At 38.5% G+C, this 15401-nt stretch overlaps 1 protein-coding gene across 7 annotated transcripts in view; it reads left to right on the forward strand.

The window, feature by feature from the left end:
• Positions 1-15401, forward strand: part of cep112 (centrosomal protein 112) — a 141962-nt gene that overhangs the window by 91219 nt on the left and 35342 nt on the right. For all 7 annotated transcript variants that reach the window (XR_003674630.1, XR_003674631.1, XM_028455099.1 and 4 more), the window contains 2 exons: positions 2035-2097; positions 8347-8496. Coding sequence is in view for 5 of the 7 variants with exons in the window: in XM_028455099.1 (XP_028310900.1) it covers positions 2035-2097; positions 8347-8496 (213 nt within the window). In the remaining 2 variants the exon portion in view is untranslated. The remainder of the gene's footprint in view (positions 1-2034; positions 2098-8346; positions 8497-15401) is intronic.

Here is a 15401-nt window from a genome sequence, read left to right on the forward strand (position 1 = left end):
GTTTCTTTAAGTTTCCTGATCTTTCCTTCCTCTAGTTGTTAAAGACGTGTTTCATAGCTAAACCAAAATAATTTAATATAAAGGATAACTGGAGTGAGTTCTAACTGCCAGCTCTAACCTAGGGGTGTCAAGCTCATTTTAGTTCAGGGGCCAAATAGGGACCAGTTTGATCTCAAGTGGGCCTCAGATTTTAGGTTGGGAAAAAATTTACTAGTTTTTAATATCGGTTCAATTCACTTGGAAAAATTCTTGACTTTTTGCAAATTGCAAGATTTGTGGCAAAATTGAGAATTATTTCCACAATTTACAATTAAAAATTAATGTGATTAAAAAAAGAAAAAATGCAAGCCCGTAAAAATATTGGAGTTATCCTGAGTGGAGTTTCATTAAATTGGTGAATTTGAGATATCTACAACTGGTTCATTTGGTAATTTACACAATAATTCATGTTTTCTCTGTCATTTTTGCTTTCTCCTACGGGCCGAATTGGATGCTCTAAAAGTCCGGATTTGGCTCTCGGACCTTGAGTTTGACACCTTTGCTGTAATTCAAGATCAAATGATGCAAGAGATTTAGTCGGGTAACTTTCCTCAAAAGTCCTTGGAGAACAGCCAGGAGGAGAAATAGTGTGGTCGTCTGGGAGACGGCACTATTTTGCTTACATCAGATAATCGTAGTGACGTCACGTTGTTCTCGCATACTCATCATGTCATGCAGAGTGATCTCTTTCACGTAAATAGTGCAGCAGACTGCCGGCTATGGCTGCTCCAATGTGCAACTATTCACAATAACAACTCTAAACACGTCAAAAGTAGCTCCAATACACATCCTTTTGTTGTTTGTAGTAATTAATTAAACAATATCAAAGAAAATATTGCAAAAATTGTTATATAAATGTAAATAAAGAGGAAAATTAGAAAAGGATTGTGGGCACAAATGTAAAAAAAAAATACTGACCCGGAACGAATGCTTTGATGCCCAAAAAGGCTGCTCTCGATTGATTTTCAGAATCACATGTAATTTATCCCAGGGGAAAATTACTTGCTTACAGAGAGAAATATTGCTGATGAAAGAAGTAACACTAAACATTTTTTTATTATTTGCAGGTATAGTGTTTAAAAAAAAGTACTTGAAATTTGTATGTTTTTTAATTAAATGTGTTTATATTTGGTTTATTGTTAATACATAAAACATATTTGGTTGAGTACACATAGCCTTTAGATGAGCCATTCAAATTAGCATGATGTGTTTTTAATGTAACAATAGTGGAATCAGAAATGCAAAACAACTTTAAATTTAACTTTCAAATAATCAGTTTGAATCTCTTACTGAAAAAGCCTTGCCGGGCTTTCAAAGAATGATCTGTCGCCCCATTAATTTGAGCTTCAGTCTGTCTACAGTACTTGTATAGTCTGGGTAAAGATGCATGCAGACCGCCATTGACATTCACATGGAATTCCAGCACTTCACACCTAATTATCTTACTCCACTGTTCAGGCTCTTATTGAAAGTCTGGCATCACAACACTGCTTAGTGAAAAGAGATGGATCTTGCATTAGATACTGAGGCTTTGCTTCCAGCTGGCTAGCTTCCCATGGAGAAACAACAGAAAACAAAGCACTCAATAAACTTCTAACAATTCCCATTCATTCCCATTCTATTTCCACCCTGTAGAGTCTCCCAGTTCAATCATCTCTTTTTTTTCCAACCCTGTAGCTAATTGGCAGCAACATTTTAATTTCCCCCCCATGCCCCCCTTCTTGTAAAGTGATGAATTGTTGGCAGGGGATCAAAAGGGAGTGCCCATTGTGCACCATGATCCACACTACCTGCTGGCACACATGGGCGTTGGGACTGGCATTGTGTCAAAAAGGCACCGACACAGTGCCAAGAGGCAGAGGTCAACAACAGTGTGTTTGTGTGTACAGTAGACGCATGTGTGTATTTTGACTGGGCTATGTGAGCACATCCTGTTTGACGATCCACCTGACTGTAGGTCTGTCTCTCACATTTCCTTCTTACGTCTTGTTACAGACCAACAGCAAGTTAAATCACATGGAGAAGGAGTACAGTCAGAAGCTGGCAAAGTCAGCTCAGGTAATCACATTTTGTTCTCTTTTTTTCTCATCTGCATTGTCAATGAAATGCCATTGTCTTGCTATCAGAGGTGTAAAGAGTACTGATATATCCTACTCAAGTGGAAGTACTGTTACTTGATTGAAATTGTACTCAAGTACAAGTAAGTCGTACACAAAATAATACAAGTGAAAAGTAGCTCAATTAAATAGTACTCAATGTAAAGGTTACTGGTTACTTTCACCCCCCACATTTATCATGGGCAACAAATCTTGCCACGGTTCCCTTACATACAGTAAAAATCTCGTGCATAAACTTAAAAAGGAAGAGAAAAGATTGTGCACAATTGGATCTTAATTTATTTTCCACAAAGGCATCTGTATAAAAGGTCCAAAAATTACAATTAGTTTTTTATTTTATTTATTTATTTATTTTCTCTTGTCTGCACATGCTGTCAAAGGTCAACACTACAAGAAGTGCAATCATTATGAGACAGCAATGCATGTTTTGTTATTGCAATAAAATAAATTGATTTATTTTATTGCTTAATTGTGACCATCACCAGCCCTCCCTAAGGAAGGGTAAGAAATCTGTTATTATAGGGAGGATATAGAAAGGGAGAGCAGTGTTACACCTAGGGAGGAGAGACTCAAGGTAGGAAATAGAAAGGGTGGGGAAGAATAGATTATTTTACAGTGAGGGTGAGGTGAAGTTGTAGAATATATTGTGCTCGGCCCCCCCCGCGGCCGAGCAGCACCCCAGACGCCCCCAAGAACCCAGGCCGAGAGGCAGCCACCGCCCCCCACACACACATCCGAGGAAGCCCCAAGCAGCCGAGCACCCAGCGCATCCCGCCACCGACCCCAACCCACAACCCCAAGGCCCCCCGCCAGCATCCCACCCACTCACACCAAAGCACCCAACCCCCCGAGGGGAGGGCCCAGAAAGCCCCCCGCCCGAGACCCCAGCAGAGGAGCAAGGCCCACGCCCAGCAGACAGCCAGAGCCGTGCCGAATGGGCAGCGGCGGGCGCCCGCCGGTGGGCCCAGAGCCAGCAGGGACCGGACCCCAGGCCAGAAGGACCCGGAACGGAAGCAGCACCAAGAGCAGCACCTTCAGGGACGACGACTACGCCCATAGTCGCAGAGGGCACCAAGGGGATGCTGCAACTTGCCCCGCCGGCCCCCAAGCGCACCGACCGAGCACCCCAGAGCGCGCCAGATCTCAATAATTACAATTATTTTTAAAATAACACCAATGAGTTCAATTCAAAATAAAAGATTATCAGGCTCCAAGTATAGATATATTTATGAACTTTGAAAATGTGTCACGTGTTCAGAAATGGCACGACTAACAACATATGGATTATGTTTAATGAGCCTTGAAACGAAAATGGAAAAAAAAATCACAAAAAATAATATACTCATTAACGGTTGGGTGTAGAAATGTAACAAATTACTGTACTTCTTATAAGTAAAATTACTGATTTACCCAAAAAAGCAACAGTCTCGTGAGTACTTTCACCTCTGCTAGCTATAGATAATAGATATTGTGTTTCAAACTGTAGTTTTTTTTTCTTCTTTCTCTCTTTCCCTGTTTAACCCTCTCATTGGTGTCAATTAATAACGACACCGACTTCTGAACTCAAATTTGTACTAATACCTTCAGGATGACTAAAAACACAAACCTTTATTTATTTCAATATAGTGTTCTTCATAGATCACTCCACATAACCCAACAGAAGACTCATAAAATGGGCTTTTCTTCTACTGACATCTGTTCTCAAAGCATTCAAGTCTGACATTTATTTAAATGCCTTATGATTCTTCTTTCCAGTCCAGAAACTTTGCTTAGGGTTTGGGTTCTTGGGCGTGAGTAGTGACGCAGCAGCTGGGTGCACTGGGCCCTTTGGTCACTTGGGTGCGCTTGGTTGCTCGGGTTCGCTGGTGGTGTGGGTTGGGAGCATCAATGTGTCCTGTGGTCTGTGAGGTTTTTGGCAGGGGGTTTAGTTCAGGCTTCTTTGTCTGAGGCGGCGCTATGGCTTCCAAAAGCGGCTCTTAAACGTACATCTGTTGTGGACACACAGGCATGTCTTGGGCTTAGGGATGGCTTACATTGTGACGTAAAAGAATGTTTGCTTCCAACAAATAGCTCTGTCACATTTGTAAGCACACACTCACTCCCACTTTTCACTTTTATCTTCATAGTGTCTGAGCATTGGGATGTTCTAATATTCTCTACATGTGTCAGCAGATTTCACTCCTCGACACAATAGTAGCTTCACATTATACCAGCTTCACACTCTCAATATTGTTTGTCCTGTCCTCTCTCTCTCTAAGTATATCCTCTCTCACTCAGGTGTAACACTGCCCTCTTTTTTTTTATATCTTTCGCCCTACCAAAGTCTAGGTTATCAGTAATCAAAATAATAAACATTCTGTTTATATTTTTTGCAAGAATAAAACAGGAATAGTTGTCATGAAAGTATTGTACTATACGCAGCCCAGTGGTTTTCACAGATTCTCTGTGTCACCCCCCTTTGATGAAATAAATATTTTCAGGGGCCCCCCATCGCAACAAAATGGGTAAAGAAAAATGTTAACTTTATTTAAAAAGGTAAAAATTGTGACTATTTTTCTTCAAAGCTCATAAAGCTATAATAACATGGGCAATCACATTATATAGTGTGTTAATAATAAACTTATTTGAGTGCAAAGAAAAAAAATATTTTTATATTTTTCATGCTCAATGAAAAATATAAAGGCAGTATTTGGGCGCACCCCGCAGTTTGGTACCATGAGGAAAAAAATAGAAACTAAAATAAAACCTGTGATTGTATCATGAATGGTAAAATAATTGCATTTTGGTATTAGGTTAAACGGTGGTTGTACATTACACCACAGAAGCGAATAAACAAAAATCCTCTTTTTTGTTGGTTTTTTTTTTTTTAAAACAATACATAGGAACTTTATATAAAATATATACACCATCATTAGAGCATCCCATTGTATAAATAAAGATGTAGTTTTTTTGTGTAAATGTACTTCTTCATAGGTTTAGCAGGCTTTGGTTTTAAAAGTAAAGATGTTGTGAAGCCCTTGGGGCAGCTCAGTCAAATGTAAACAGGAGGCCTTTGAACCTCAAAGGCTAACCCTGGTAGTTAACCCCTTAGTGCCTGACATGGGGCATAGTTCTGGAGCTTAGCTGCATGGCTAATAGCCCAATTAAAAACATACCATGCTATGCATTATCCTAAGGGGATTGGAGGCGCTGCTCATGAAGATATACATTTACTTATACACTAACATCTTTTGATATTCTTCCTCTCTTTCTCTCTCTCTCTCTCATACACACACAATCACACACACAAAGATACAGACTTTCCTAATTAGTCTTTCTCCAATCCAATCCTCTATGTTAAGCGTCTAGCTGTGAGTGGTCCTCCTGGGTGACCTGTGAACCGAACAGGGCAGTGCTCTCTTTTCCCACTTAATGATCTGGTTACAGTGGGTGGTTTTTTTGGTACTTGTGGGAGATCATTACTTTATCCCCGACCGCCCATTGTAGGAGGAGGTAGGCGGCGGAGGGAAATTTCCTGGGGAGGCATAGTTTAGAGAAGGTTAAAGTTCCTATGCAATCATATCATTTATTTCATTATAATTCCATCTATTAGGTTTTTAGTTGTTCATATGAGACCTTCTATGCATTCATTAGTTAAAAGTGAGATCTTGAATTAATAATTTCAATTATTACTTGGCTAACCTGCATCAGTGCAACATTGCTGTGTTTACATGCAGCTTGAGAAAAACAAATAAATGGCTTAGTCGGACAGTAACTGGATTTTTTAAATGCATGTAAACAGTTTAGCGTGGCTGAATTTGGACTATCTGTAGTTCGTTTAACACACCCAGATAATGCGATTGACCAGTGAGCTAATAGTGTATGTAGACACGGCGTTCTGCACATGCACCACTTTTTGTCCTGCGACTGTCCCCGGAAGAAGGAGAAGATTTTATAGCGGGTGAGAAGCAGAAGATGTACTTTTGGGCAGACAAGGTAACCAATGTCATGCTGCTATAAAGGAGCCAAACATCTTAAAATACATGGATGAAAAGAAAAAACATTTGTATTTGTATTCCTATCTTCCTCTTCAGGTCAACAGGTACTGTGTCAATAAAGGATACAGCACCACCTATGAAGGCTGAGCTTTATGGGATTTAATTTTTCTCTCATGCATTTATACTCAGACAAGACGAGAAGTCTTTAATCGACTTGTGTGCATAGCTTGACAGCTGTGTGCATGTAAACAAACTGACTAATCACAACAGAACTTGCTATTTTGATTTACAGAAATAATAAGGAACTGAAACAGAGAGGGAGCATTGGTACAAACGGCTCAACGGCCACTAATTCAGAAAATCAGGTTTTGCTTTTATGCTTTCACACAAAAAGTGCTTTATTTATCCTATCCTTTATACGTGCAACCAACAGTCTGCTTCAACTGATATTGAATGCCTTAATATTATGAGGTGCACAAACTGTTATCTTAAATAAACCTGACCAAAATACTATTACAGCCACTTGCTAAGCAACTAGCGACGAGGAAGTTGTTCCAACAATAAAACCTGCAAAGTTCTGCCATGAATAAGGTGAAGACATTGTGATTTGTCACAGGGTTGGTTGGAATTTGCTAATACTGAGTTAATTTAGCACCTGTGGTCCTGTCAGTGTGCAGGTTTTTATAATTGTGCAAAGAACTATCCTGTGGCTGACCTTTAGAGGAGTTGTCGTTGAGTGAATAACAATAATTATGGCATAAATATATATATATATACATTTTTTTTTTATCATAATTATTTGCGAAAGCTAAAAATAGATTTGGTTTAGATGAACTGCTTTTACACAGATCTATGCTTCCTCAATAATATTGTGTGGTCCCAACCAGCTATACAGGGTCTAATAATTGATCAATTTCACATCATGTGAATGGAAATTTCTTTAGGTGAACCAGGCAATAACACATAATTGACTTGCGTATTTTCTGTTATTTTTTAATCATTTTGTGGCTTTTATTTGTCATTTCCTATTTAAAGGATGTTCAATAAACACTAGGCAGGCTCGTTTCTCCCTTTTTCTTTTACCTTTAGGTTTACTGAGACCAAAGCTTGCCTTAAGCCATAAACAGCAATGCTTGAAGGTTGTGAGCAAAGACAAATCTCACCAGACCAATTATAGTCTTAAAAAGGCCTGGCTGACTATCAAAGAGAGAAACAGTGTTGTGTTTTATATACAGAAAACAACACATACAGCTTGGTTTTCTATGTTAGTGTCACTAACTCCACCGGGGGCGGATGACCAGCAGATAGATTGACTCCATATTGAATAGCAATCACGATAAGCAGTAATTATGTCCCCTATAATAGTGTGGCGTTTGTCACTTTCATCTGGCTGTCCTGCTGTGGGAAAGGGCTAATCTCCCTCTCACCTCCTTATAGTCTCATTCCTTCTGTGGTTGACCACAGCGTTACCTCTGATACACCCACGCAGTGTTCATATTCCAACAGGGCTAGTCCTCCACAGCTAGAACACAGTAAACAATTATCTGTCTAGTCCAAAGCCTGGAGCAGCACTACACACACACATGCACACACACATGCACACATACACACGTATTCCTCTTTTACACTCTCATCTTTCTTCAGCCTTTTCACTGACAGTGGCTTAACTAGAATGTTAATTTTGACTGGAGGATTTCAAAGCCCAAGCACTTCCTTTTCATCTTGGTGTGCACCGCAAGTTCACCAACACAAAGTCATTCTGCTCTTTAAAAAGGCAGGGTTTTTTCTCCCCCTTCGCTGTCTTTTTTTATATGTATATTCAGTCTTCTTTTTTCTGTTTTATGTCTCATCTCAAAGAAGAGACACAGAGAAAAGCAACGTTTCAAGGTGATAGTTACCCTCATCTAAATCTGTGACGCATGTGCACAACGTTTCCTGATACAAGCTTTTGTTTGTGAAACCAGGGAAATACGCCAAAGCAGAACAACATTTTTGTTCAGTGCACATGCTTTTCATTTTTCTCCTGTCAGCATTCAAAAATGAACAGGGGAATACATATACTATGATGCAAGTCACTTATTGCACTATAAAGCAGGTTGACGATTTTCTAGCGTCCGATAACTCTGTCTTACAGTTTTGTGTTCCCTTTCTATAATGCATGAGCAGCGTGGACCTGGTCAGCAGCCTGAAATCTCTCCTGTTCTCACTTGCAGCTAATTGCAGAGCTGCAAACATCCGTGTTTGACTCTAAGGAGGAAATTGTTCGTCTTCAGCAAGCAATGGAAAAGCAGCTGAAGGAGGTGAACACTCGGTGGGACAAGGAGAGGAGGACAGACGCCCTACGAGCTGCTCAGGCAAACAAGGTCAGCATCAGGCACTGTCAAACATCAATAGTCCTATTGGTTTAAGTGAAAAACAGCATCTGCACATGTTGGACACATCTCCAAGAAACACTAATAATATGTTAGCCCACTCATAGCCAAGAGGGGTGACCTTCTGTATTCTTGGCAGACAAATAAATGATGTGTATTTGGTCCATGTCAAGTTTAAGCTGATTTAAAACCAGGATCTTGCATTAAATTTCAATTCCACTTAAATGAATTGTCAGTTTATAAATTGAAACTATACTGCATTAATTATGGTGGAAAAAAGCAGATGTGATCATGTTTATAACCAAATATCCTTACATACCAATATTTTTAGTATGTAAGGATATTAAACCTGTAATACTTGTTGAAAATACACCAGTTTGGAGGAATTTCATTTTTTTCTTTTATGATTTATGATTCCCTCCATGTTCTTTAAGTCCTACTGGTCTTGTGCTCTTCCTGTCCTGCGTCTATAGTTTATGTTGGGCTCACACACACAGACAATCCTTTAGGCCTGGAGAACAGAGGGCACGTTGTTAAACCTCTAAAACGGCCTTGTCTGGATTTGACTTTTATGGAGTCGACACGGGTCGCTTTTCCTTTGTTACCCCGTAGTCACCGTTTGTATGCATGTGCTCTGTCATTTTTATGGCTCGCTGCAAACTGCATAGTGTCTTTAAGTGGCTCGTGTGTTCTGTGTCTGTCTGAACCTTATAAATCTGTCCGCAGTGCTCGCGTCCAAAGCTAGCGCCGTTCTTTATCAGCTTTTCTATTTTACAGTGAAGTTTTAAAATACAAGCTGTGTTATTTGTTTGTGTACACAAATAACAAAATAGAAGGAATTTATTTATCATTGTGGCACCTGTTTGGCTCTTGAAATAGAAGAGTAACAACTAGCAAAGATCTAAGTTCTAAGTCAGTATGACAAGAACCTAACTCAAACATGTAGAAGATGGATTAGACCACAGGGTTTGTAATGTGTGTTTGATCTGTAATCACATGATGCTTTATGCATATGGGACCAAATTCTCCCATTTGCGCTTAAAAGTTGCACCTGCAGTTACTCACTCACAGTATCTGTTAGTCATATTCTCCCATCCAGACTCCTGACACACACACTGAATGTAAATAGTCTGGAAATTATTCAACATGGATTTTTCCTAACACTTCTAAATATCGTTGAAAACCGTAAAAAATGATAAAGCGTACGGTTATTTCACTGTGCAGATCGGCCACATTTTTCTATCCGGCCACAATTAATATCCCTTTTTTTCCTCATATTAACGACATATTTAAGTTTATTTTTGGGAAAAGCCTAATTTCATTAACTTCTTACATTCCTGCATTCAAAAAAGATGATTGTATCAGTCATCATCATCATCACCATCATCTCTCGCAATACAAGGTGGACATTGACAGTGTCTGCGATCCCACAGAGCGTTCTGCTTTAATACAGAGAAGATGGAGATGTTGAGAAAAAGACCCATTGGTTTCCTACATAATAAGTTGTTTTAAAATTAAACTGTTCAATGCCAGGCACACGGTAGGTTAGTGGTTTGCATGTTCGCCTCTCAGCAAGAAGGTCCTGTGTTCAAGTGGTGGAGACTTGTGGAGTGGTGGTGTGTGGAGTTTGCATCTTCTGCACATGCTTACGTGGGTTTTCTCCGGGTACTCTGGCTTCCTCCCTATCTAAAAATTTAAATCGGCCGTAAGAGTGAATATGAGTGATTTTGTGTCTGTCTGTGTATTGCTCTGGGATGGACTGCAGTGATGTTGCTAGGTACGCGTCCTGCGTCCCTGACGCATACAAATCTAAAAGGATGCAGTAAATCTACTATCCATGTGTCCCAGGGATGCACCTCATTTTTCCCATGAAAAACGACACATTGTGAACAACAACTTATGTTTAAAATCACAGTAACTAGCAAAGGAAACCTAGCCGTCAGCGGATTCCTTTACACATTAACTCAGCGCAAACATGATCCCATGGAGTACATGCTATTTTAGCCAACTAGCCAGTTTACGCGGATTTCATTTCAAAATGTTTCCTGGGAACGTTTATTAAGTGCACTGCCCTCCCTTCTGAAAGCTCTGTCCGTGCTTCGTGTAGCACAGCGGTGCTCCTAGCCTACAAAGCTGGCTAACATCTTACAGAGCTAAATCACAATGGTAACTTAGGTTGAACGACTAACCTGGTTGGGACCAGAGCGAGTACTAAAGTCCTGCCTCCTGACCAATCAGAGAGAGCATATTTAGACATCGATGCAATCCTTTTATTTACAAATGATTTCCAATAAGAAATATAGAGACTTTTATCTGATGGATTGATAAATTAGAATAAGTCAACTAATAAAGCGTGCATGCATCGGGCGCTTTCAGACTGATAAATTAATTAAATCATTCATTCATTCATTCATGTATTCTGGGGTAATGCAAAGAGCCTTAGTCCTGTAAGATAATATAGAATATAAATATATTTCACCTTATGATTTGGGCTGATCTTTATGAATGCAGCATCAGAGCCACAGACAAGTTAAAATAGAAAGTGAAACTGATCAGAGTGTCAGTTTATTCTCCGTTTATAATCTCACTTATTTAGGCATTGACACTCATCAATTCCTGTATTCATTCTATGCTGATTTTACTGCAGCACCAGTCTTGTTTTTGGTTGGAATTATGTATTTTAATTCTTCATATTTTTAAAGAATTATTCCTCAATTGTGATGTAAATTGCTCTACACAGTTCCTGCGTGACTGTAATTGGTCTGACGCTGTAATATTCACCCGTCACAAGCGCATGCATGTAGCTAGGCTGATATCAACTCGCTTAACTTAGCTTGTTGTAATCAAGATTCGTAGGACAGCTTCTGTGTGACGGAGAATGTGTGTTTAAATGAAGCCTGCTAACAGAGATAAATCCAGGATATTGTTATCTAGCTTCGTAATATAGGCCCTTAAAGTACTAGCAAAAACTTCAAGTAAACGAATGAATTTCAGTTTTAAGCTGTTGACAAAGCATGGCCCCATTAATGTTTGGTCTTTTTTAAAAACAGATTCCTGTTTTGATTCACAGAGTATCCTGCCTCTTTCCAAGCAACTAAAAAGGGACAGAGTGGCATTCACAGTTGTGCGGGTGTGGCACCTTAAATAAAGAGTTGTTGTGTCTGAGATTGGGACATGTTTCCAAACACAAGCTTGTCTGTTTTTGGCTGCAGCTACTTCTTATAGTGAGCAGGAAGGTCTAAGTCTCCCTTTGGATCTCTTCTCCTGTCAGGCCCTGGTAGCCCTGGCCCCCATTGAGCTTTCCCTGAAATGGAAAGTTTGTTATGAAACAGCTTTTCCCAACTCACTCTCACTGTTAGACATCTTGTTTCCATCAATATATGATCGACAGTAAGGGCCAACATTTCCTAATTTTGTCCAGATTCAGGATTGCATTGTTCAGCCTTTTTGTTTTGAGTGCGTGCATGTATGCATGTGTTCCTTCAATCACAATCATTTGTATTTTAAAAGAAACAAAACTTAGAGAAAATTACAAATTTTAACCCATTTTGAATACTGTTTAATATTATACTAATATATATTATATAATATAGGAATAATATGAATTTCAAAATATCAAAATATGTTTCAACCAAAATAGTTTTTAATCGGGATTTAATCAGTGTGTGCTGGACTACAAAGCTCACTGAAGCTTAATCACTATGGCAATTAATGCTGAACGACTAACCTGGTTGTGACGAGGTTTTGCTCTGGATTGGATGTTATCGAGTCCTAAAGCCCCACCTCCTGACCAATCAGATATCTTAGAAAACCACCTGCCCATTGATAGATGATCCTTGGTTGGTGCAGATCTGACAGCTGAGTTCATAAAGAAGATTATTAATTATAAATGCAATACTTTCATTTACCAATGACATCCTTTAGGAAAGATGTTTATATCTGATGGAATGATTTACAGTCAGTTGATGAAGCCTGTGTGCACAGATGGCTGAAGGTATTAATTCATTCATTCATTCATACATTGGTGCTGACATTATCAGCAGAAACATGCACAATGTGCTCTCATCCCAGTGTGTGTGATAGAGGTCTACTTGAATAGAAACACGTGTGTGCTGTAATAAAGTTTAACTGCAGAGCGCTGTCCGTTTATCATCCAATGGATTAATATAATAAATAATCTTGCGCTGTTGCGCATTAACAGTGTCAACAGCTTCCTGCCTGGGTTATCTTATTCCTGCATTTTCTGTAACAACAGTGTTGGCTTTGGTTTGAATTATGGATTTTAATTATTCCTCATTTTAAATTTCAGCAACCTGGTCGGTGCCAAGTCATGAAGTAGATCAGATCTGAGCGAGTATAAAAGCTCCGCCTCCTGCTGTGTGGCTCTTCACTGCCATTATGGATTTATATTATTTATATTTATATCATAAGCTGTTCCTCCATTCATTGTAAAGGCACTCAGTCTGCCAGTTCTCTCCATTGATTGGTCAGATGCTGCAATCTCCACCCCATTCATGTGCATGTGTACGTAGCGAGGCTGTAATCACTTGGCTTAAATTAGCGTGTTGTGGTCATAGGTGATTGACGTTCGTAAAACAGCTCCTGTCTGACTGGGAATGTTTGGTTAGTTGAAGCCAGCTAATGGAGATTAATCCAGTCTAGATTTGTAGCATAGGCCCTAAAGGATTTAAGTTTTAAAAACATGAAATAAAAACAAAAAGTTTGAAAGGAAATCCTTTATTAGTTGTTTAAACCCAGGAACACAATTTTCACTTTTGGGTTTCTTTGTTTTGTGATTTAAATTTGCTGGTGACAATAATATTTTTATCAGATAAAGAAATGGTCTGATCATTTGCTCGGAAAAAAAAAAGATATCAAAGGTTAAATTTGTTGCTCAAAATTTGTTTTGATCACCATAAACAGGGACTTCCCAACACATTTCTGGTATTTTCACTAGGGTTGGGTATCGTTTGGATTTTAACAATTCTGATTCTGATTCTAAATTTCGATTCCCGTTCTAAACGAATCTTTTTTTCATTTGAAAAAGCCTTTGCACATTCCATTTTTATTATTTAAATAAGTTGATAGAGTTTAATTTGGTTGCTGTACTGTAACTAGGGTATTCAATTACAAAGGTCCCCAACTATAACTGTAAAAGTGAAAGTTGCTGAAATAACAAACAAGTTGGCAGCAGTCTAAAAAAGAAAGAGTTGCAGCCCGGGTAGATGTGAAACAAAATAAAACAAACTCAAACGCTGGAACAGTCATGTGACAAATCAATCAACAGTTATTGTTGAGAAAGATTGTTATTATTCTGGAAACAGTGGAAACAGAAACTATTAAAAAAAATTGTTATATTGTGAGTTTGTTTATATTGTAGGAAAGATATTATATACATAAATGCAATTTATGTATATAATATAATTGCAACGCCACAAAAATTGCACCACTTTAAAAAGAAAATAGACTAATATAAGACCTCTTTAGAGTATAAGACAAAAGAGCAGTGGAAACTTTGGACATTTTTGAATCCTTAAATCTGTTGATTAAAGTAAAAGTACCCCAAGATTTTTTTTTCTTTATGCTTTTTTCTTTACATACATATGTATATTGTATATGAGTATAAATAATTTATATGTTTTATATAAATGGGTAAATGTGTGAAATTTATATATTATAATAGTTGTATGAAGTGCACATATCAATAAAAAATAAAAAGCAACAACTCCTGTCACTGTCTGTAATTCCGAGGCAGCAGCCCCTCCCCCACTACAGAGAGAAGGCAGCAGCAGAGGACTGTCTTACACTTCCTCATTTAGTGGGGCAAAATTAAAGCGGTTTACTTCTTGAATACGGCTACATTCTGGGTGAACTCATCCTTTAGTAACTCCCTAAGTTGATCATTTAAATCGTAGAAGCGATCTATTATGTCTATTATACAGGCAGAGAAGAAGTGATCAGTGCTCTGTCTCTCTCTCTGCCCTGTCAGCCTATAGTCAGCAGCTTCGCAAGCAGACACACACACACAGAGACTGCAGTCGCTACAGTCACGTTCTGAACGCATCTTATACAAACCCCGTGTAAGCAAACAGAGCAAGCCGCGGAAACAAACGAGTGCGGGCATTTAGGAATCGAAAAAAAGAATCAAAATGCAAATATTTTCATAACGGTTCCGGAACCGATTCTCAGGTGCCCAACCCTAGTTGTCACGGCATCAAAGTTGCAGCAAAACAATGGCGGATGTTTATTTTGGGGCTTACAGTGAAAGATCACGAATCACTGTCCTCATTGTTTGGCGAAGAAACACAAGAAATCCTGGAAAGAATGATGTAAAAACACTTCCATAATTCTGTGTACAGGACTGCACATTGTGCGAAACATTGGCTACATTTACATGAGAGCTTTAATTAATAAGAATTCAATCCTCTTTGAAAATATTAAAAATGACCTTGTAAACACCTAATTCCGAATGAAAATGGCCTTTCCGAATTAAACTTAAATGCGACGTAGATGGCTGGTTTATTCAGTTTATATACCGAATTGTATAACTCCTCCATCTTATATACGTTCATTCCACTTTAAATTAATTTAATTCAGAACAATTAATTCAGAATTTGAAAAAAACATATTGTAATTGTTGCCAATATCAATAAACCAAGTGTTTATGGTAGAGCTCAAAACAAACTTTCGAGCGGCTATTTCAACCTTTTACACCTTTTTTTTTTTGAGCAATTGATGTATTTGATGTATTGTTGAATGAGACCTAGACTATCGATTTATCTGATAGAAAATGATCATCCTCAGTAGCTTGAAGTTTTTTAGCATATAAATACTTCATTACCAGAATCATGTAAAAGAAAGGGTTTGATGTCAGTCAATTAAATATTGTGACAAAC

This window comes from Gouania willdenowi, chromosome 8, assembly GCF_900634775.1.
Source record: "Gouania willdenowi chromosome 8, fGouWil2.1, whole genome shotgun sequence".
Taxonomy (NCBI): Eukaryota; Metazoa; Chordata; class Actinopteri; order Blenniiformes; family Gobiesocidae; genus Gouania; species Gouania willdenowi.